This window comes from Manis pentadactyla, chromosome 10 (assembly GCF_030020395.1).
Source record: "Manis pentadactyla isolate mManPen7 chromosome 10, mManPen7.hap1, whole genome shotgun sequence".
Taxonomy (NCBI): domain Eukaryota; kingdom Metazoa; phylum Chordata; class Mammalia; order Pholidota; family Manidae; genus Manis; species Manis pentadactyla.
Genome location: NC_080028.1, coordinates 25,265,934 through 25,288,336, shown reverse-complemented (window position 1 = coordinate 25,288,336; position 22,403 = coordinate 25,265,934). Strand labels below are relative to the sequence as shown.

Here is a 22,403-nt window from a genome sequence, read left to right as displayed (position 1 = left end):
ATAACTCACTTCCTGTTAGGTTATGACATCTTTTCCATGAAAAGCGATCATGGCATTGGAGAAACCCTTGCTAGCTTATCTTTTTTCACAGCACAACTGCAACAAAGAAATGTAGACAGGACTTTAAAGGCTTCAGAAATCAATTTAGTCCATGAATCCATTTAGTTTAGATGTTAATGAAACTGGATAGGTTTTAAAATAATGAATATTTAATAAGACATAAATTGAAAGACATAAACAGTTTCAGCAATAATATAATGAAGTTAATAAGTCTTAGCCTCCCCTTGCCCACCTCCGTTCTCCCCAAACAGGGCGGTTTTAGGAGTTGCTGTGGTGCTCGCTGAAGTTTGCAGGCTCTTCCATTGGCCAGAACTTAAATGTGTCTTTGAAAACCTCAGTACAGTTAGGAACTGAGCTCTGGCAGATAAAGTATGCTATCACACTGTGTTCAGTAGCTACAGACGGCAACGGCTCCTTCCAGTCCCCTCTCTTCCAGAGATTTGTGTAACCAACTCAGTTTCCTGCCGTTGAAGGCAGGAAGCAGCAGGAAGCGCTTCGTGACTTGAAACAAGACAGAAAAAGACATTTTGGTCAACACTCTCTGCTCTGGGTTTAAAGAGGGGCTTTATTTAATAATCAGGAACAAACATGTGATTTCATGTGCTCCAAGCTTCACGCCATTTCAATGCCTTTGGGCTGAGCTGGTGATGCTTTTTGTTTCCTCTTCAAGAGTGCTGGCACCCACTCCAGTCCTTCTGGTTGGTTCATCTTCAGCCCTGTGGCTCAGTCTTACCCACCGTCCACACCTCTGTCCTTCCCTCTCTGCCCTCTGAGTTACTGCCCTGTCTTTGGGCTTCACATTGTACCTTCTTGTAAATCCAGAATTCCTCCTTTCTGCCATCACACCTAATAGATTGGTCTGTCTCACATCGTGGGAAATGGCTTGTTTAACTCACAGAAGCCAATCCCTAGCTAAAATAAATTGCAGCAGGAGTCTGCAAACAGCCAAGTAGAAGACTGTCTCCCTCCCAATTCAGCAGTGGGCTCTTTCTTGGCAATAAAGTGGAACTCGGTTTCATACATCAGCTGGGGGAGTGTTAAATGGATGGCTGGCTCACTGCTGGCAATCAATACATGTTAATACAGAGTAAATAAATGGCTTTGCATGGGTCGGGCAAGCATGGTGATTCTGCAGATAAAGGGGATAAAAGTTTGCTCCTGGGGATCTAGTCTAAGAAAACTTATCTGGGGCTCAAGTAGGAGCCTTCCCAGGTGGGCATGAATGACATTTTATGGTCATGAGAATTATTGTTGTTAAAAACTATCTTTTTTTTTATTTGTGTGTTTGTGTGCATGTTCAGAATGACGGGGATCAACCTGAAAGAGTCCAACCAATCGCATCATCTACCTTGATCCATTCTGACCTGACATCTGTTTATGGCACCGTGGTAATGAACAGGACTGTTTTATTCTTGGGGACTGGAGATGGCCAGTTACTTAAGGTTGGTTTTCTGTGCCTTCTTCAATGTCAATTTTAATAGATCCATTTTATGCTTTTTTATTTTTATTTATTGCTTCTGGGTTATACACAAGATCATACAAACTGCTTTGTCAACTAACTACTCAGAGACCATCAGAAATGGCCTGAAAAAAATTTCTGGAAATCCGTATGTAATAAGGTCCCTAGCCATGTAACAAAGCACCAGCCACCTTACTTCCCGAGAGTGTGCCAAGATATTTTACCCTCCTTACCCATAAGCTGCCTGGGTGAAGTAAGCAGGGGGGTGGGGGCCGGGGGCTGGCCCTTCCCTCAGCCCTGGCTCACCTTTCTGAGACTTTTAACCTTTCAGTTCTATCTCCTTTATAATGGAAATGTGCAAAGCGTGTGATTTTTCACAACTTCAAAGAGATAAGAGATTATAGGGCTTGAAAAAGAGAAAAAACAGGTGTTCCTTCCCTTCAGCCCACTTGCCACCCACAGAGGGGTTTTGTTTTCTGCCTTTTGTACCCACACACCATGGAGAGGTTAGAGATCTGAAATCCTTTGAGACTCCCCTTGACTTTTATCTCCAAGGACTATTTTTTCCCCCACTGTATGGGGGCACCACTGGTCAAGTTGAGATTTTCATTCACTTGGGGGAGGGACAGGAGGCAGGGGAAGTAAATAAAGAGAAGTCAAAGATACTGCATGGCTTATCTGAAATTATACAGAGCTTATCTTATCAATACCATCAGCAAGCATTTATTGAACACCTCCTGTGGCCTCCACCAACATTCATGGTTGGGAACTGCACCACGTCTGTCACTCAAGGCTGATATTCCTTTGCTTCTCTGTAGCCCGTTGATTTACTGTCAGCTCAGATTCTAAACTGAACACTAATAGATTTGTTTTCTCAACTGATCTCCCAACCAGTAACTAGCTGTGTGACTTTAGGTGAATCGCTTAACCTCTCTGAGCCTCCCTTTCCTCATCTGTAAAATGAGAGTGTGCTAGACAGCTTAGAAGAACCCCTTTCTCTTCTGATGGTCTCTAATTCTGTCTTCTGTGCACCTGCCTCTCTAGCCAAACTTATTTGATTGTTTTTCTCCAAATGCGCATGGTGTAGTCTTGCTCCCACACCTTTGCTCACACTGTACCCCAGTTCTGGATTGCTCTTTTTTTCCTCTGCTTTCCTGAATACTGTGTATCTATGCCTTGGCTCAGCTCACACTCTGCCTGTTCTCTGAGGACTCCTAAGCCTGGAGAGATCATGATTGTCCATCACCTCCTGAAATGCTTATAATCTGTACCTTTCTTTTGGCTCACTACAGATGTCTCGTTTTGATGCCTAACCTTTCCACTTGGGTTTATCTTGCCTTTCCAACTTCGTTTTAAACTCCTTGGGAAGGGGGCCCTGAATATCCACAGCCTGATACAGTGCTGAATGCCTGGTAGGCATTTGATTTAATCTGTTTTCTTTGGAGGAGACCCAGTAACATATGGGAGGGAGTTTGTTTGTATACACATTCTTTTAAAATATACATTGATCATCCTCCCTGTTGTGTTAGCTTTATTTCCCAGGAAAAGGTAAATGCCCATCATTCATTCTACACCAGTTGCTCTGTGGCAACATCTGTAGCTACACCCACCTGGTCAGGCTGATTGGACCCATTAACCTGGCAGAAGAAGTTTCCATCAATGCTGACTGGGCCTCCTCGCCAATTATCTCTTCAGATTTGGGATATTTTTGACAAGTGTTTTGACAAGAACACTGTTTCTCCATAGCTGAGCCAACCAAACTGTTACATGGTAAATTGGAGGTGAAGGAACACTGGGCTATAAATAGTTCCCCATGGGACGGCCTGGTGTCGCCTGTCCTGTTTGTTCACCCCAGCAGTTCATGTGCAGCCAGCCAGTGTTGAGTGATGTTGTGGCACCAGAGGGGTGGGGCCGACCTGCAGCTTCACGCTGCTGAGGAGGAGGTGGCTGACTGAAGTCTAGCTTTCCTCAGGATCTGTATGGGGTATGCCTTCAAAAGCCCTATCTGTGGCCTCGTTTTTAGGGTTTGAGTAACAAGGGCAGGCTGGTGTTTGTTGGCTTTTTGTGATCGCTGACATTTGTTTAGTGATTCCTATGTGCCAGTCACTCCATGTGCTATAACGAATTCAGTCCTGTCCACGGCCCACTAAAGCAGGGACACTATTACCATTTGACCCATAAGGGAACGGCAGCCCAGGGAAGCCGGATATTAGCCCAAGGTCACACATGGCAGAGCAGGGATTTGAACCTGCAGTGACTTCAGAGACTGTGTGAAAATCCCTCATGCTACCCTGACTTTGTAATCTCTGCCCCAGGCATGGGCAGCCACTCCGTGAGGACTCTCTGGGGGTTAGAGGAAGCCTGTTGATGGGGTCCATGGAGATGGGGTGGAATCAATGCTCCTGGGGGGTGGGGTGGGTTCTTAGAGGCTCAGGGAAGAATCCCAGCTCTTTAAGAAGTGAAGGAAAACCTCACTGGCACACTCACATCTTAGGAATTAAGCCTCGGCCCCAGTTTCTCTGAGGAAGGTTCCTTCCCCAGGACGTGGTGGTGAGGGATGCATTTAGCTGATTTCACCCCAGCAGACTCTCTAGGGCAGCCCAGTAATTCCCAGCACTCCCCCATGTATCCTTGTACAGATTCTTGCATCCCGACCCTGAAATTACCTAGAGTCCTCAAAGCCCAGGATCGTAGAGGTGATTTGGAAGACACAGATAATCCCCAGGTCCCTTAACTTGAAAACTTCAAAATTCTCCCTTTCCAGATGTCACCAGAACTGTTAGAAAGACAAACATTGATAGACCCAGGTTTGGCTTCTTCAGCCACAGAATGGAGATATTAATGAGCAGCAGAAAAACAAAACCCAACTGAAGGCAGCCTCAGTGAGAAAAGGAAGGGAGCTTGGATCACCAATAGCCCCACTCATCAGTTGCCCAGTGATCAGGAATTGACAGCATTTCGAGGGACGCCGGGCACTGTAGTACATGCCCGGTTGGATGAGCGGCAGGAATGAGGGCCGACTGCTATTTTTTCACCACTGCACAAAGAAAAACTCTGACTTCTCAAATCTCTGAAAACTTCATGGAGTTTTAATACAGTTTGGTGCAATTTTAAACATGTTATTTAAATAATTTTTTCCTATTGTCAGAATAATGTATGTCCCTGGAGAAAGTTGCAAAGTAGCAAGGGATGAGGGGAAAGCATAGAAAATATATCCCTAGTTCTGTTATGTAGAGGCAACTGCTATCAGCATTTTAGATTTTTTCTTTCTTTCTTTCTTTCTTTCTTTTTTTTTTAGCATAACTGGGGTCAGACTATCCAATTGTGCATCCTTTTTTTTCATCAAATGAGGGAAAATACTTACATTAAAATGTTATGGTACAGCTTTTGTAAACAACTTTTAAAAATAGCTGTGTCATATTCTAGTACGTGGAAGCATTCTTTTGAGCTTAAATCAATATACTGAATTATTTTTAAAGTGTCTTAAAAGACATGTATGTGCTTCCTCCCAGTAAGCCAGCACCAGCTCCAAAGGTAAGATTTTACTGAAGCTAAATGGGCAAACTAAAAACTTTACAATATGCTAATGCCATTACTGCCCTCTTTCTCCTGCCTTTATTCCTAAGTCCTTTTATAAGATTTGAGAAAAACTGAAGGAATTTAGAACTGAAAGGGTCCTTTGAGAGTATCTGATCTGTCCCCTTATTTTCTCAATGTGCCATCCTAAGGGTTGTGCCCAGTCACTTTTCCCTGCGGTTATTTCCTCATTTTACTTCCTTTCTGAACATGATTGCATGCTGTAATTTTTTCATTTGTCAGCAGCTCCACTGAGAGCAGCTGAAAAAGTATGGCCACACTGGACACAGCTTTTGGGAATTCATCTTTCACGTGTTGCATAGACAGGATACAGCAAAGTGTACGCATTGTAATAAACATGTGACAAATCTTTCTTAGATTATGGTACAGCCTGTCATGTGGTTTGGATTCCTTTGGGCAGACTCTGTTTTGCTTATAGAAAATTGTCCTTATTTCAAGGGCAGAATTGAATATTTTTAACTTTTCCAGGTGGTAAAATAAGTAATGACGGTGTGTGCATGAAATCTGAAATTTCTAACTTTATGCATGCCCAGTAACCTTTCTTGTACACATGAAAGATAAGAAGGCAGCAGGTGAAGAATAATAACAGCTAACATTTCTGAGCTCTTACTATGTGCCAGGCATTAGAGTCGGTGTCTGCAGATGTTAACTGCTTTAATCCTCAGGAGTCAGTAGTTACCATCCCCACATTATAGAGGAACAAACCTGAGACTCCATGAGGTTAGGTAACGTGCTCAAGGGACTTGCTCAAGACTACTGAAGTAACCCGTCCCCGAGCCAGACAGCATTAATAACTACAATGTAGTCTGTAGAGTTTAGTAGAGTTTGTAAAACTGGTGTTTATTTTTATTTTCTTTCTGAAATTGGAGAATCTGGGTTAATAACAAGATGCAAGTGTTTGAGGTTTCATGAGAAGGGGATTTGGCTTCTGTGGTTTTCGTTTGTTCCTATTTGGGATAGCTTCTGGCAACCCAGCCAAGTTTAGACTTCTGCATTAGAAGAAGGCAGAGCCCTCTCCTCTTGGGGGCTGCAAGTAGCTTATGGGAGCCTCTGAACCCCCTTTGGGACTTCAGTTTTTCCCCAGTAGGCTCCTTAGAGCAAATGACAGAGAAATCTGTCCTCAAGCTGATTCTTGGAATGGCTCCAGCATCCCTAGAACTGAAGGAGGGTGCGGGATACAGGAAGCCATAGCATGCATGCCCTTTCCCCTTATCCAGTGAAGAAGCACTTTGCATGCTTAGCGTCAGGACTGGCTACCTATGTGGTCCTCAACTCTCTACTCCCACTAATGGATTTTATTTATCCAAACCACGGAGTGAAATGCAGCCCAGTTCCAGAAAGTTCTTCCTGCATTGTAACAGACTGTAACACCTGAAGTCTGCCTTGACTCTGGTGTTTTAAACTTTTTGAATGAAAGTAAGAGAAAACAAAGATAAAATCTTTTAAAAGGCAAGTTCTCTTTATAGTCCCACAGAATATTCAAGTAAGGAAAAGGAGGCCATGAGGAGCCCAGGAGAGGACCTGCAGCCAGAAGTGCGGGTGGTGGGGGCCAGATGAGCTGAGGGAATGGTGGCCCAAAGAGTAAAACAGCTGGAAGTGTCCAGACTGGGAAACGGGCTCGTTGCTGCCTGTTTGGATGGTCACGTGAAACTATTTGAGGGTCACCCTCATCTCACTCACTCCACTTGGTGAGTTTGCAGGGACTCCCCAGTTTAGGACTAGAGCTCCCATATAAGCCACAAAGCTAGGACTTGTGGTTCAGGCTGTATGCTTCTCTTACTACTCACACTGAAATGAGTAGATTAGAAACGAAAGAGGAATTTGCCTTAATCTTTATATTTCACCTTGAATACTCCTAACAACTGAAGCACATTAAACACCACTGGATAATTAATCAGCATGCTTTCCTGTGTGTATGTGCTTTAAGTCTCCTTTGTAGCATTTTTTTGAAACTGTTTTTGGAAAAAAGAGAAGAGTGGCTTGGTGCCCTTCAACTGGTTAGCCTCATAAAGGGAGGCATAAGGAAAGAAATCTGGCATAAGATATTTCAACCTTTTGAACACCCATGTCTTTTCCATGTCATGGGAATAGTAAATAAAACAAGAAAGAGCCTTTTGTTCAATTTTTCTCCCCCTTTATTTTTCTCACCATGCTATCCTTTATGTGGGTGGTGTTGAACTTGTAATGCAACTCACTCTATGGTGTGGAAGACACACAGCAGCCATCTCAGGACTGAAGTTGGGAGGCTTTTCTGTAGGCAACAAAAATCCAGAGCCTAGTTAATAGTCTATGATGAGGCTTCAGGAAAGTGGCAACAGAAACTGTATGTTGATACAAACTGATATTCGCCTTTGGGGAAAATTTGTTTTCTACATAGGTTTCAGGTGAAAAAATCGGAAGAGACCTATAAAATCTTGAATAAAATCAAATAGAATATTGTTTTTTCATTTAACAAATATTTATTGGGCACCTTTTATGTGCCAGGCACTGTTCTGGGTGCTGAGGATACAAAAGTGAACAAACCAGACAATGCTCCTGCTGTCATGGTGGAAAGAAAAAGACAGAAAACAAGTGTCTGGATTCATTGATGGTAAAGCCATTTCAGATAGTGACAAGTGCCATAAAACAACAGAGTGATGGGTACAGTGACCGTGGCTGCAGTAGAAAGGCAACCAGGGAAAGCTGCTCAGAGGAGGCGTCGTTTGCGGCTCAAAGGATAAAGAAGTATATAAGAATATACATGGCAGAGGCTCAGGTTGACTTCAGATTAAATCTATATTAAGGGTGTATTCTGGAAGCAATAGATAAAAATCCATCTCATGCCCAAGAAGTGTGTGTGTGTGAATTGGCAGAGTTTCTCTTATGCAAAATTCAACCCATTTTGGGTTCTGTGACTCACTGCTGGCTCCCGCATCACTTCAGTGACCATGTTGCTTTTCCAAGGCTGCCCCGCCAAACTGAGCTGAGGAACATTTCCTTTACTGTAGTGTTGCTGGCTGGCTTCTCTGTGTTGATGTTGACGTGAATCTTTCAGTTGGAAGATCTAAGTGTTCCCTTGGTGTCCCTGGGCTGGGCTGTGCGGGTGGAGATGGAAGTGGGAAGAGGTGATATTATGTAGAGAAAGCAAGCCATCCCGCTCCTCTCCTGTGGTCCTTTGAGAGAGGTGAGGGCCACAGTAGAAGAGACCTCAGTCCTTCTGTGTAACATGTTTGGGTCCCTTGTGATGATGAAACTTTCCTCTTGTTCTGTCTTCTGGGTTATGCAGATCATTCTCTGAATAATCTAGTAAAAAGAAAACAATTTTACCCACTCATGCTCACTTTTTCATTTTAAAATTTATGTGTTTAATTTTTAAGATACTACACTGACATTATCCAAAGCTCAAAAGAACCAAGAGAATGTACAGTGAAAATCACACATTCCTGACCTCTGGGGCAACTAGTGATATCAATTTCTTGGGTATCTTTCTGGAGATATTTTATATATGTCTGCAAGCAAGAGAGGAAAGAGTGTCTTTATCCATTTTTATTAAATACATAACATATTAAACATGTGTAAATATACATGTTTTTGTATATGAAATATACATACAAATATACATGTTTAATATAACATTTAATGTTATACTAAATGTTTGCATGTAAACATGTTACTGTTCACATGTAAACTTGTAATACATTAAGAACTTTTAAATTTTTATGGCTAAGTACTATTCCATTATTTGTGGAATAGTTTACTTAACCAGTTCCCTAATGTTGGACATTTAGGTTGTTTCAGTCTTTGCTTATAATACATGATGCTTCAATAAATATTCATGTACATATGTCATTTAACATATATACAAGGATCTGTAGGGTCTAAGGGTATGTGCTTTATAATTTTGATAGATAATGCCAAATTACCTTCCAGAGAAGTCTCACTCCCACCATCAATGAAGCACACCAATTTAAGTCCAGCATCTCTAGTTATCAGGAGAAGCTTCAATGTAGGCCCCTCAAGGCAGCTTGTTCAGGAAACTGGTTGGTAAACCCTGGTACATAGTACACACTGTTAATTAAAAATAAAATGCAATAAAGAAAGACTTTCTTGCCATAATTCAGAGTTCTACAGAGGAAACTGGTACCTCATCTTCAAGGTCTCAAGTAAATAAGTCAAAGCTGCTCCACAGTAGATCTTTCCAGCTCCTTACCTTCTGCATCAGCCATGATTCAAAAGTTAAAGAAGTCAAATAAGCCCCAAGAACAACTCTAGTGTAGCCGCTTACTTACAATGGCTGAGTGGTGGTGCTTTGTAAATTGTGTTTTTATTTTAAAGCAAATCCCAGACACAGTTATCTCACCCCTACATACTTGATGCATCTCTAAAAAACTGATAATTTTCTTAAATAACCATAATGCTATTATCAACATAATTACAACTGGTTCTTTAGAATAATCTAATATTGAGTCCATATAATTATATTTTCCTAATTGGTTAAAAAAATGTCTTAAAAATATTTTTATTGTTAAAATTAGTATCCAAAAAAGGTCCTCAAATCACATTTGGCTGTTCTGTGTCTGTTAGTCTGGAGTGGCTGCCTCCCATTCTTTATTCACCACTGTTAATTGAGTGAGGAAACAAAGTCTGGTGTCCTGTAGAATGTCTCGCATTGTGGATTTGGCTGTCTGCTTGCTTGTGGTGCCATTTAGCATGTTCTTCTACCCCTTCTGTTGCCTAATGCTAAGTGGAAGTTAGCACTAAAGGTTTGGTTGGATTCAGGTTCAGCATTATTGACAAGAACACTTCATAGGTGGTTCTGCCAAGTGATGCTTTGATGTGCTGAATTCCTTAAGAGAGATCCAGGAAGCAGTCTTCCTTCTCTTGAGAATATTTCTATCAATCGCAATCTGTTTTTTTTTTAATGGCTTCCTGTTTCTCCTCCTCTATACAACCACTTTCTAAAGCCAGATCAGTTGTTTGACTCTGAGCTGATTAATGAAGAAGATGAAACAGAGATGGGACCACAACCTGGCGAGTCCACACTCGGTCTGTGCCTGCCTAATGTCTCCCTTCACTCGGGTTTCTGCAGGCCAGCGTTGTCCAATAACACTTCCCTTATTGATGGAAATATTCTCTATCTACACTCTCAGTGTGGTACCCATTAGCCATCTGTGACTCTTAAAATGTGGCTAGTGTAAATGAGGAACTGAGTTTTTAATGTAACTTACATTCAGCCAGTCGTAGTAGCTGGTGGCCGCCGTATTGGATGGTGCAGCTATACAGTCATTTTTAACTGACTTGAGACACAGACCTTTCCCACCTCCCTTAGGCCCTAACTACTTTTCCTTTTTAAAAAGTCATATATAATATATTTAGTTACTGAGATTGCCTTTTACAGAGTTGCTAATTAATTTAGTGAGCAGTTCATGAGCTTCTAGTGAGCTACTAGTTGCACTGAATCCACCTGGGCTTGACCTAGAGCTGATGAAGGAAGGAAGCCCTCATCTCAGGATAAAGCTAGAGTCAGGCTCAGGTCCTGGATGTGGAGCGTGTGCAGGAAGATGCACCATGTGCCCAAATGATAAAGAGCCTTTGATAAAATAGCAAATATGTAATTGCTATCAAGATGTGTGACATTAGCATCTTATTGAATGTAGACTTGAATGTAGACTTTGTCTGAAAAGAATCCCAGGTGCCAGTTTTTCTTTTAAAAAAAATTGCCCAGTGTAACTTACATCTGCAGTGGTAGAGACAGTAATGTAGATATTATATCAGGTTGTGTTCAAACTGACAAAATACTGAACATTTTCACTTTTGAAAGTACTTTATAGGGCAAAGGGATAGGTACAAAGATGCTCAAGATGTGGTCCCTACCCAAAAGGAACTTGCAACCTAGTAATAGGATACTATTTATTGCATATTATGTGTGAGCATCTTTTGTAATTCTCACTTGATCCTTACAACAGCTGTAATGAACACCACTAGCCCCATTTTAGATATGAGGAAATTGAGGCCCAGGGAGGTTAAGTAAGTTACTAGTTCAAAGTGCTTAAAGGACAGAGCCAGGACGTAAGCTTGAGCCCATGCTACCATTCTGTTTCTTCAGGATTATGGTAATAGTCTCCTGACAAGTGTTCATACCCATGCTTCCAACCCTGCCTTCTCACCGTGTCACTCTGCTGCTCAATGCCCTGCAAAGGCCCCCCACTTCCTCTCACCCAGAGTGAGAGGCAGAATGTTTACACAGGCCTATGGGAACCTGTATTATATGCCCTGTTACTTTGCTGCACACACCTCTCTACCTCACTTGCATTGCTCAAACCATCCGGGTCTCCACATTTCCAAGACTTTGCACCACTGGACTGCTCTTCTAAGAGCATGCTTCATCCAGATGTCTAAATAACTTACTTGGTCATCTCCTGCATGTCTCTAAACAAATGTCACCTCTCTGTGAGACCCACACTGAACATGAATTCTCCGTTGCCTTTCCCCACTTTATTTTGACCTATATCACCTTCTAAGATATTTTATAATTTACTTGTTTGTTGTTAATTGTCTGTCACCACTCCCTTACACACACACACACGCACACACACACACACACACACACACACACACACACACAAACATGAAAGTTCTATTAAGGCAGGGCTCTCCCCCTGTGCTGTGCCAACCCCACCCCATCCCCCTTGTTCATTGCCATTTTCTGAATACCCAGAATGTGCCAGATAATAATGGTTGTTCAGTTGATGTTTATGACTGAAGATGAGTGAAACTCAGGCATGTCCAGTTTCAAAGCCACACTTACTCATGTTTTATATATATAAACACACACCTGCTTGTGTAAGCCTGTTGTCCTGGTTACTCTAAAAATGTATGACTGTAGAATCACACCAAAGAGTCAGAGTAACCCATGCAAATATGTATTCAGCCAACTTCCTTCAGTTTTAAGATCACACAGCAGAGTACTAATGAGACCATCACTTGCAGCTTCTCATAGGCCAGACGTGGTCAGGAATTGTGGGCAGCAAGCTTCTACATATGAAGCTTGTTGTCCCGGTACTGGAGTGACCTTGTGTGCACACTCACGGCTTTGTCCCCTACAAAAGCTGAAATACTGTGCTTGTTACTACCAGCCGTTTTGAAGACTGAGGCATGAGAGGATGGTTAAGGAACAGGGTACCTCAGCCAGTGTATGTAGTGAGTAAGAAAGGATGTGGTTTTAGTATTAAGCTACAAGTTTTGCCATCATGCCATTCAAAGTGTTTAATAGGTATCATTATTTCTCTCTCTTTTTTTAAAAAAGGTTATTCTTGGTGAGAATTTGACTTCAAATTGTCCGGAGGTTATCTATGAAATTAAGGAAGAAACACCTGTTTTCTACAAACTCGTTCCCCATCCTGAGAAGAATATCTACATTTATCTAACAGCTGGGAAAGAGGTCAGTAGAAATGCTAGTTATTGCTTTTGACTTAGGAATAAAATTGTTTAATTGATGTCATTATCTATAGTGAAGCTTTTACTCTGAACTACTGAGTTTAAACACTGCTGCAGGCTTCAAGATGGCCTGCAGTGGTTCACAGGCATGGAATTAAAATCCTTACTGTCAGTAAGTAAGCAAGAAATATTACCTATTTAGACAATTTTATTATTGGCTGTATTTCTGATGCCAAGTTTTTCAGAGGAGGGTGTGCTTGCAAATGGGTGCATAATAAGCAAGGTAACTGAATTTACACTTCTATTGTGCGGGCACTGGACTGGTAGATGCATTTATGAATATGCCCAAAGGGATTGGCTGTGGAGTTTGGGGTTAATATTGGGCCACAGGCTCATACACATTCATGAACCCGGAAATATATAGTACTCACTCTCTCTCTTAATTTATCTGGATGTTTCAGTTTTTCTCCTTGCTTACTGAAATGCAGAGTATCTTTTTACATTTTCTCCATTTTTAAAAAGTGTTTTTACTGAGGGAAAGAAGAAGAAAGCTATTTTCTATTGAGTCCCAACTGACTATATACTAGTTACTATGCTAAATATGGTCTCTTGAGATGCCAAGTTGCGTATACATAGACACACACATATATTAAACAGTGTTAATAAAACATTAATAATTTAATGAGATAAAATTACCCTTGTTTTATATATGAAGAATCTAACACTTAGATTAAATAATTTGCTCAAGATTACATATAGGTCAGGCCTTGTCCAGTTTAGGACTTAATATTCTGCCCTGATCTTAAAGCCCATGATAAATGAGATCAAATCCCAAATTTGTGAAAACCAGGCAGACCATTTGGCATGGTGGTTTTGACCCATGACCATTTGAACATGCAAAGTGCAAAGTAGATAATTGAGACCTACGTAATTATATAACAGATGTAACAGATGCCCTTGGCCTACCTTCATTTTCCATAATTTTCCTCTCAGTCATTCTAAGGAGGAGAATAGCAATGACTCCACCTACATGTGCTGTTAGCGTCACAGAACAGGTGTGCAAGCACTGTGTAGTTTCTGGAACTCCTGAAAGGACCATATTGTGATTTGCACATTGAAGAGTCAGTTATGTCAAAATGACCACATTGAGATGGCCACTGGATCTCATATGCCTTTGTACACCAGTTCTTCACCATATAGAATCTTTTTGACCAGCTTCTTTCACCATTCAAGTGCTTTTTATTATATTTCTTCCCTGGGGTTCCTATATTTGAAAGATTTTTGTCTATTCAACAAACTGTATATTAAGTAACAATTCCCATTCTTAGGCTTTATTTATCAAGACATCTCAAAATTACCAGCCAGAGAACTGACTGTGCTACCACACAGAGCTGATAGAAGTCCAGCCCAAAGAAAGGACACTTGAAGTCTGGCTTAATCTGTGCATGTTCTTCCATTTAGCTTTTTGAAGCATTGCAAATAGCTCATAGGTCTTCTTACTACCTTTCCTGGAACCCAAGACCATAGGCTGGGAACAACTGTGTGAGCCACCAGTAGCTGACAGTTCCTCACTTTCTGGAAGGTAAAGGTTCCTAGTCTCTGGTCGTTCAAAGCCTGACATTCTTGGGAGAGTTTTCAACTGGACATCAGAGCTGGTCACTCATACATTCTTAGGTTTATTGTTGGAGATCCTATTAGTAAGACTGGTTGCGCCTATGTAAAATAGAGGCAAAACTTATGGAAGGTTCTTTTCTAGGCTCCTGGGGAGATGGTAACAGCCAAACTTATATACCCTGGTACATCTACAGATATGTGACCACTGAAAACAGCCATATGGAGATACATGTGTGGAATAGTCACTATCATATGGTGTTAAGTTAAAGAAGTGGTCCAATATAGCATTTATAGTGTCTTCTCTTTTGCATAGTTACATGTTTGTGTGTTTAAGCACATTGTTTAGTGGTTCTCATAGAATGTTCTAGAGATTCATATTCCACTAAATGTTCTGACCAAACATGATCCTATGAGCAGATGTTACTTACTGTACCCATCCTGGAGTATCATTATACTTAGCATAAGAGACTCTCAGGAGCCTTGTGCTAAGTAAAACCTATTTCTCTTTTTTAGTTTAAGGTTTCCTGTGTCTGTTGGACCATGGAGCCTTTTTCTCACATAATAGCAATAGCTAACATTTACTGAGCATTTGGTATGTGCCAGACAATGTTCTATTTTAATAACCCCATGAAATCAGCAGCACCATCACCATTTCACAGATGAGAAAACAGGGTTGGAGGGATTACGTGACATTTATGAAAATCCCCCAGAATTAAAAAGATGTTTTGCGATCTACAGGGAAATGTCCACATTCTGGCTAATGCTGGCTCAGGTGGTGGTCTGCCCACTACATCTGTCAGAGCATTGGCTATGAAATGGACGAGCTTGGTGTTATCCTCCATGAAGTCAACTTAGAATTGAAGGACATGCCTCAGGATAACCCCTGTGTTCTTCACAAACCCCTTCTAGAACTCTCTGTTTCTCTAGCCTCTTAAAAAAGTTACTTATACCTTGTAGCATGTACAGCTTTCTGGCTTAATAAGTTCCACAAGTTTCCTTACCACCTTTTGTGGGATTTTGCCTGCAGAAAATGCACTGTGTGATGCTCAGGTCTTCCCTGCCTTCCACCACCCTGCTTCGAGCCTCTGACTGGCTGCCTCTGATGCCTGGGTCTGTCCAGCACGGGTACCCGCTCTGTGGGCTGCTGTTCCCTGACAACTGGACGAGGCAGCCTTAGAGGCAGAGAATGATTTGAAAACTCCCCATTTCTTTTATTTTCAACTCAGTGGAGGGAATGTGAGTGAGAAAGCCAAGAGCTGAGATGGCGGAGCTACCCCTGAGAGGGGAGTGGGAGGATTCTCCTCACATCCACATCCAGTGCCAACCTCAAGCTGATGCTCTTGGGTTAGAGCCTTTGCCCTCCCCAGTTGCTCTTTTCCAGAGTGCCACTGACTACACGTTGATCTCCTGTGTGAAGACCAGGTGACCTGATTCCATGATCCCTTTGGAAATCCTTCTTCGCAGATCAGAAACCTGACTGCATATCGCTCCTCTGAGAGAGCACCTAAAATACAGAGTCCTTGGCCCCACTGCTGACCTACTCAGTGAGAGTCTCCGCAGTGGGGTGCCTGGCAATCTGCACTTTCAAAACCTCCCCAAGTGATTCTGATAAACCACTTCATAGCCTAGAACTTGAGAACTGCTGCCCAGTATCATTGCAGAGACATTCAGAGTTTAGGTTGATAAATGTGCCCTTTGTGGCCCTTCATCAGATAAGATTTGTAGTTTTTCTGGAGTTGCTTATAATCCCATCTGAACTGCTCTCATCTTTATTTTTAGGTGAGGAGAATTCGCGTGGCAAACTGCAGCAAACACGAATCCTGTTTGGAGTGTTTAACAGCAAGAGACCCTCACTGTGGTTGGTGCCATTCGCCACAAAGGTATTCCCTGCATTCTTTCTCACCAGCTCACATTTTCGGAGAAAGAGTCACGCAGCACGACACTTGTTGCCCTACTTTGATGACTATTGCAGTGGCCTGCGGGAACTGATCTCTTTGCCGACTAAAATGTCCCCGTGTAACTCTGATGAATTCTCTGAGATGGTACCAATGGTGTCAGTGCTGCTCAATCATTTGACCCGTACCACTCGGGGTTACCCACCCCCTCGCCCGGGGGAGGTGGCAGAAAGGAGGATAGGCTGCAGCTGTCAGCTTTGCTTTACTTTCTGCAGAGTTCTCCAAGTTTCGGGGGGGCGGACAGAGAGAGAGAGGCAAAAGGTTTTCCCTCAGAGGAGATAAAAGAATAAGAATGTTTGAAAATTTTTAAATGAATCCTCATCGTGTCACGCATTGGGTTGGCTCAGTGGAAGCCTTATTATCGATGGTGGGGTCTCCTAAGGCGCTGTACAGCTGTGGGCCTGATGTAGTGTCAGTCTCTGGGCAGAATCTTGCCCAGCGTGGTCTTGAATCACGATGCTCACGACTCATCTAGGCTCAGGGGCGACTTGTAGCAGCTTTCTTGCCACGCAGCTCCTAGCGTGGCTGGGACCAGCCTGGTGGATTCGCTGTTGCCACGGCAACCCCGCACTCGGTCTCCTGTAGAAGCGGGGAGGGTGCCTGAGCTGCAGCTCAGGCAGGGAAAACACCATAACCAGAGCTGTCAGTTCGGTGCTTTCAGTTTTCACAAGTGAAAAGGGAGAAGAATGAGCAGAACAGGTGCAGAGAAGCTGAAGGCTGAACAAGGGGCAGTTTGGGGAAAGGAAAGAAGAGTGGGAAGAGAATTTAGGAGCGTCTGGGGGTAGAAGCCACGAGCAATGAAGGGAGAGGGGAGAGATACAACATGGGCAAGGGGTTCAGGAGACAGACTCAGCGCAGGGATGGAATTAGAGTTGGTGGAGGAAGTCAAAAGCTCAGAGGTAGCGAGGCGCATCACCGCCCTACGGCCTTTGCTGTGCTTCCTGCCCGGGCTGTGCCTGCTGGAGTCACTGGCAGACAAAGGAAGCGGGGCCAGGAAGATCCTCATGAATAATTGTGATTGGGTAGGAACGTTCTCTTCTTTTCATTTGCCCAAGACTAGAGTTTAAGAAATTAACTGATCCTGAGCAGCATTTCATCATCGCACACCCACGAGCCGCTGCACTTATGTAGGTTCCCTGTCTATATTTTTAGAGCTACGTGCAGGAGTTCATTCAATGATGGTGGTGGTGGTGGTGGTGATTCAATAGCCACGCAGAGCTAGTGGCTGCTGTGCTGGCAAACACAAGTTTGGAGTTTATGGGAGATGTTCAGTTTAGTGATGTGAATTGGGGGCTTAGTAGTGTTTAAGTGGTATGTAAGGAAGCCTTAAGACCAGATGAGTGAAGAGTATAGATTGAGGAGAGAAGTAGTTGGAGAGTGAGCACTGGGTGGTCCAGCGTTTAGGGGCCCAGGAGACGGGGAGGAAGCAGCTGGAAAGGGAAGCGGAGACACTAGAGAAGGCGTCCCTTGGAAGCCAAGAGAAGAGAGGGAGCAGGGAGCCTTGCACTGTGCCAGACTGCTGCCAGGTCAGGCAGAGCAGAGAACTGATCTGCTGGGCTTCGCAGGTGATGACTCCTGACCATGGCAAGTGGTGCTAAAGCTGCGAGAGAAAGTAACGGGGGCAGAGCAGAGGCAACTCTGCAGAGGGGCTTGGCTGAGAAAGACAACAGAGAAATGGAGTAGATGCTGGAGGAGAAAGTGGAGTCCAGAGTTCTGCTGTTTTTAAGATGCATGAAATAACAGTGCATTTTGGGCCTATTGGTGAAGTTCCAGGAAACAGGGAGAAACTGATGGCACAGGAAAGAGAAGCGAGAGCTATGGAGTGTTGTCTTTCAGCAAAAGAAAGAAAAAAATCCGGCCTAGAGCGCCAGTGGGGAGGCCAGCCTCAGACAGGCGTGTGAGACAGTCCATCCCTGAGCATGGGAGGGAAGGTGGGAAATACGGGCCCAGGAGCAGGTAGGAGGTGGAGGCACATGCAGTCTTTTCACATTGCTAACATCATTTTCAGTGAGCATGTGGTAGGGGAGGGAGCCCTGGAGGTTTGAAGGGAAAAGAGAGAAAAGGTGTGGAATGGAGTGGGAACGAGAACAGAGATGGGAAACATAGAGTGACTGCCAGGCAGCACGAAGGCCCACTGGGGATCAGTGGTCTTGCTTTTGAAGTGAGAGCAGAAAGCATGCTTTTGCTTTTGCAAGCCATGTTCAGCTCTGCGGCAGAGTCGTGGAGTGGGGAGAGTTAGATTTAGCCTGAGTTGGGGCTTTGCCAGGAAATACATCAAAAAGGGAGAAAGGGAGCTGAGGGCACCTACAAGGGATGGATGATGGTATTGATATGGATGTTGGTACTTAAGATAGTGGACCCTGGGCTCTAAGCTGGAAGTGAACTCTAAGGATGAATGTGGAGCTTGGAACTGAAAAGGGGTAGTGGTTGGTAGTGATTGGACAATGGGGAGCTCATAATGGAGGTCAAAGAGCGGCTGGAGTGACTGGCGATGACAGGGTCTAAGGTACGGCCATGCAGCTGAAGTAGCATAGAAGGCAAGATCATTGGCAGAGAGGGGTCAAGGCCCTGATGTGTCAGAGGCATCTGTGTGGAAATTTTGGTCACCAAGAATGACTATGGAAACAATGTCAGAGAGAGGAGCGAGGTATTCAAGAAAAGAAAGGAATTGCTGGGGTGAGGGTGGTCTGTGGATGTCAACAAGAAGGGCCTTGGGGTGGTGTGGGCTGATGGTATGAGCTTCAAAGCTGGGGTGGGCTGGGGCCAGGCGTGGAGAGGGGGAAGAAGAATCCTCTAGAAGAGGCAGCAGGGAGCCTGTGCTGAGGGAGAGGAGGCAGACGGGCCTCCTGGGGGCTGAGGGGAGCTGTGCCTTCAGCTGGAAGCCTGCTCTCAGTAAGTGCAAGAAGGTGGAAGGAACACTGGGAGAAGAGGGTGAGGACATCAGGCTTTTGCTGATGGTTGACTCTGTTACCATCAGTAACAGACTCTCCAAGAGGAAGTGATCCTTTAAAAATCTATACCAAATCATGACATTCCCCAGCTTGCTGACATCCACTGCCTTTCCCTCTTAGAATTCAGTCTGGCTCTCTTACTGCCAGGGTGCAAATACAAAGCTTTCCTTAATCTGGCCCTTTCCCACTTCTCATGCCACTCTCTCCTTTGTTTGCTCTATCCCAGCCATATTGGAATCTCTCTGACTTAAAAATATGCCAAGCTGGTTCCTGCCTCAGGGACTTTGCACCTGCTATTCCCTCAGTCTGGAATAGTCTTCCCCAAATCTTCCCATGACTGGCTCTTTCCTGACTACCAGGTCCTGGCACACACATCTCCACCCAATTTCCCAATTTGGAAGTGAGCAGCTATCAGCGAGGTAAAGAGGAAGCAGAGAACACCCAATTTCCCAGTCTGAAGTAGCCTAGCCTCATTCACAATGACATCACTGTTTTATTTTCGTCATGGCCCCATCTCTGTCTGACATGATCTTATTTTTCTGCCTCTCCATTTAAAAAATGTTTAAGTTCAATATGCATGGGGACCTTGTCTGTCTGATTCATTACTGTATCTCTCCTCTAGAACAGTACCTAGAATATAGCCAGTGCTCAAAGAATGTGTGTTAAATGGAGGAAGTAGATTGAGGGATTAGAAAACTCTATCAATGGCAGATTGAGGCTTGTGTGCTAACATGTTATCGGACATTCTAGATGGCCCTTCCCAGCTACATCTGATCACTGGTTTCAAACTGACTTGGTTCTGGCCTAAGATGAAATAGAACTAAGCCTCAGATCTGTGACTCACATTGAGCTCCCAGTACCATTCAAAATTAGGAATTCTAAAGGGGGATATTTTCTTATAACTGTAGAGCATCCCACTGTTTATTTTAAATGTCACAGATTTATTTAGAAAAATAATTTATTTTCTCTGTTGAGAAGGTTGAGCTTGCTTACAGACGTGTCTAGAAAGTGGATTTGTTGGGGTGGGGCAAAAAAACAATCTTAACTTCCTTTTGATGGGGTGTTAAGAATAGGATTCAATATAAGCAGATAAAAAGCAATTAAATAAACAATGAGCTCTAAAAAGTCTAGTATTTTATTGTTGGAACCTCAGATCCAACCTGTGCTGAATTTGTCTGTGTGGGTGGAAAGTGAATTTTTGCAGGCTGAATATCTTGGGTTTGGAAGCAGTTTCTCAGTTTCTCCCATATTGCAAAGCATAGCACATGTGTTCAGTTATGGATTTCCACAAAACTGGCAATCCTGAACCAATGAACGGGTGAGATTCCAAAAGTTCATTTGCAAGTTTTTTTGGCACTCAGAATGCATTTTACCATAGAAATAATATCATAAATTAAGAACTGATTCCCAAGCCAGCCCACAAAATTCAATTTATTTAATTTCAACAAATATTTATTGACTATCTGCCAAGAGCCCAGCGTAGGAAGTGAGATAGCTAGGTGCTATTGAGAGAAATCAGATGTCATTCTTGGCCTTAAGGAATTCACATGCTAGCTAGGGAGACAGACATGCCAATAGACAACGTTCATACATCTAGTCAACAAATCTTTACTGAGCACCTACCATATACTAATCGCTACTACAGTGTACTAGGTGCCTGGGGTACGGTTCTTCCTGTGCACATGGAGCTTGCAACCTAGTGAGGGATGTAGACAAGTGTATCAGTCAGGTTTCTGCTCCAGGGATAGTACATTAACAAACAAATTCTTAGTGGATCAAAAGAAAAAAACATTTGATTTTCTTGCTCATGGAGCAGCTCCAACAGGGGTCAGGGGTGGGGACTCAGTGTCAAGCTGCAGGCTGAGAGGTTGATTCAGGTCTTCTTCACATGTCTCTCATCCTGCACATGCTCTTCTCAAAGCAGAAGCACACTCCGGGTGTCTGCTCATGTCCTGTTTGCTGATACTCCACTGGCAAACACCCTGCATAGCCAAGCCCAGCATCAGTGGGATAGGGAAATAACTTTGTCTGCTCTGGTGGGAGGCAGTGCAAAGGGAAGTGGTGTAATTCTAGTATAAGAGTCTGAAGAATTAGGTACAGCAATTCAGTCTACCTTAATCAGTAAAAAAGGCTACCAAACTACCAATAAATAAATAGAGGATCATAAGGAGTAGCACAGAGTAAGTGGAGAATTCCATGGGGCACATAAAAAACATCTAACCCAGCTATAAAGGCCAGGGAAGGCTTGCTGGAAGAAGAGGTGTCTGAGCCGAGCCTGCAGTGTGAGCAGCTATCAGCTAGGTAAAGAGGAAGCAGAGAACTGACTGAGAGAATAGGGAGGTTGAGGCCAGGGGGCTCAGTATGGCCTCGTGAAGTGGAGGAGCGCTGGGAAACGAGAATGGCGTGGAGGCCTGGGTAGATGGGCATGGGGCTTACAAGCCATGATAAATAACTTGACTTCTATTAGAAGGACTTTGAGGAGCCACTGCAGAGCTTCAGTTAGAAGAGTAGCCAGATGAGTGTGTATTTTAGAAGAAGCGTTCTGACGCAGCCTAGACTAGAGGACACTGCTGGAAGCTGGCAGATCACTTAGTGGTTGTAAACCAGCAAGAAACTGGGGACTGAATTAAAGAGATGATAGTGGTGATGGAAAGAAGTGGGTGGATTTAACAACTATTTGGAGATACAGTTGATAGGACTTACTGATTAGATTCCCTCTTGAGTCTGACACAGTCAGAATAGGGCCATAAAATGAAAAATTAAAATACCAAGGTGGCAGCTGTTTTTCTCGGAGATACCTTCTTTCTGCCTTGATCAAAGACCTCACAAAGAAAATAAAGTGATACCCAAACATACACTGGATTGCTGCTGTGTCCCAGGCAGAGGACTAGACACTAGGTTAGAGCCCAAAGGATGGCTACCTACGTCAGATGGGGAATGGCTTCTGAGAGGTGCCAAAGCTGGGCCTCGGAGGCCGCAGTGGAGTGAGTTACTGCCCTTTCCCCAGCAGGGCAGTGACCTTGGTGTTGAGATTATAGTGGAAGGAGTGGGGTGAAGCTGGCTTGGGTGACCAGATGGTCAAGGTGTTGTTTACTGGGCAGGGATGTAGGAGAAGCCTCTTCAGGCTGCACAGAAATGCAGACTTCCACACACCCTACTGCAGGTGGGGCAGTACAGCAGGAGCACAAGAGAGCCAGTCCTGGAGTCAGCTTGCTTGGGATGGAACCTGGGCTCTGTGACCTGCAGTGTTTTATCTTCTCTGTGTCGGATCGTCTCTTTGATAAAGCAGGGCTACTAACAGCTCCTACCTTGTAGCTGCCAAGAGGATTAAATCAAATAATGTGCACAGTG

At 43.6% G+C, this 22,403-nt stretch overlaps 1 protein-coding gene across 1 annotated transcript in view; it reads left to right on the top strand.

The window, feature by feature from the left end:
• Window positions 1-22,403, top strand: part of PLXNC1 (plexin C1) — a 132,218-nt gene that overhangs the window by 17,580 nt on the left and 92,235 nt on the right. Inside the window, exons 2-4 of the mRNA XM_036891047.2 lie at window positions 1,362-1,502; window positions 12,402-12,536; window positions 15,926-16,026. Coding sequence (XP_036746942.2) covers window positions 1,362-1,502; window positions 12,402-12,536; window positions 15,926-16,026 — 377 coding nt within the window. The remainder of the gene's footprint in view (window positions 1-1,361; window positions 1,503-12,401; window positions 12,537-15,925; window positions 16,027-22,403) is intronic.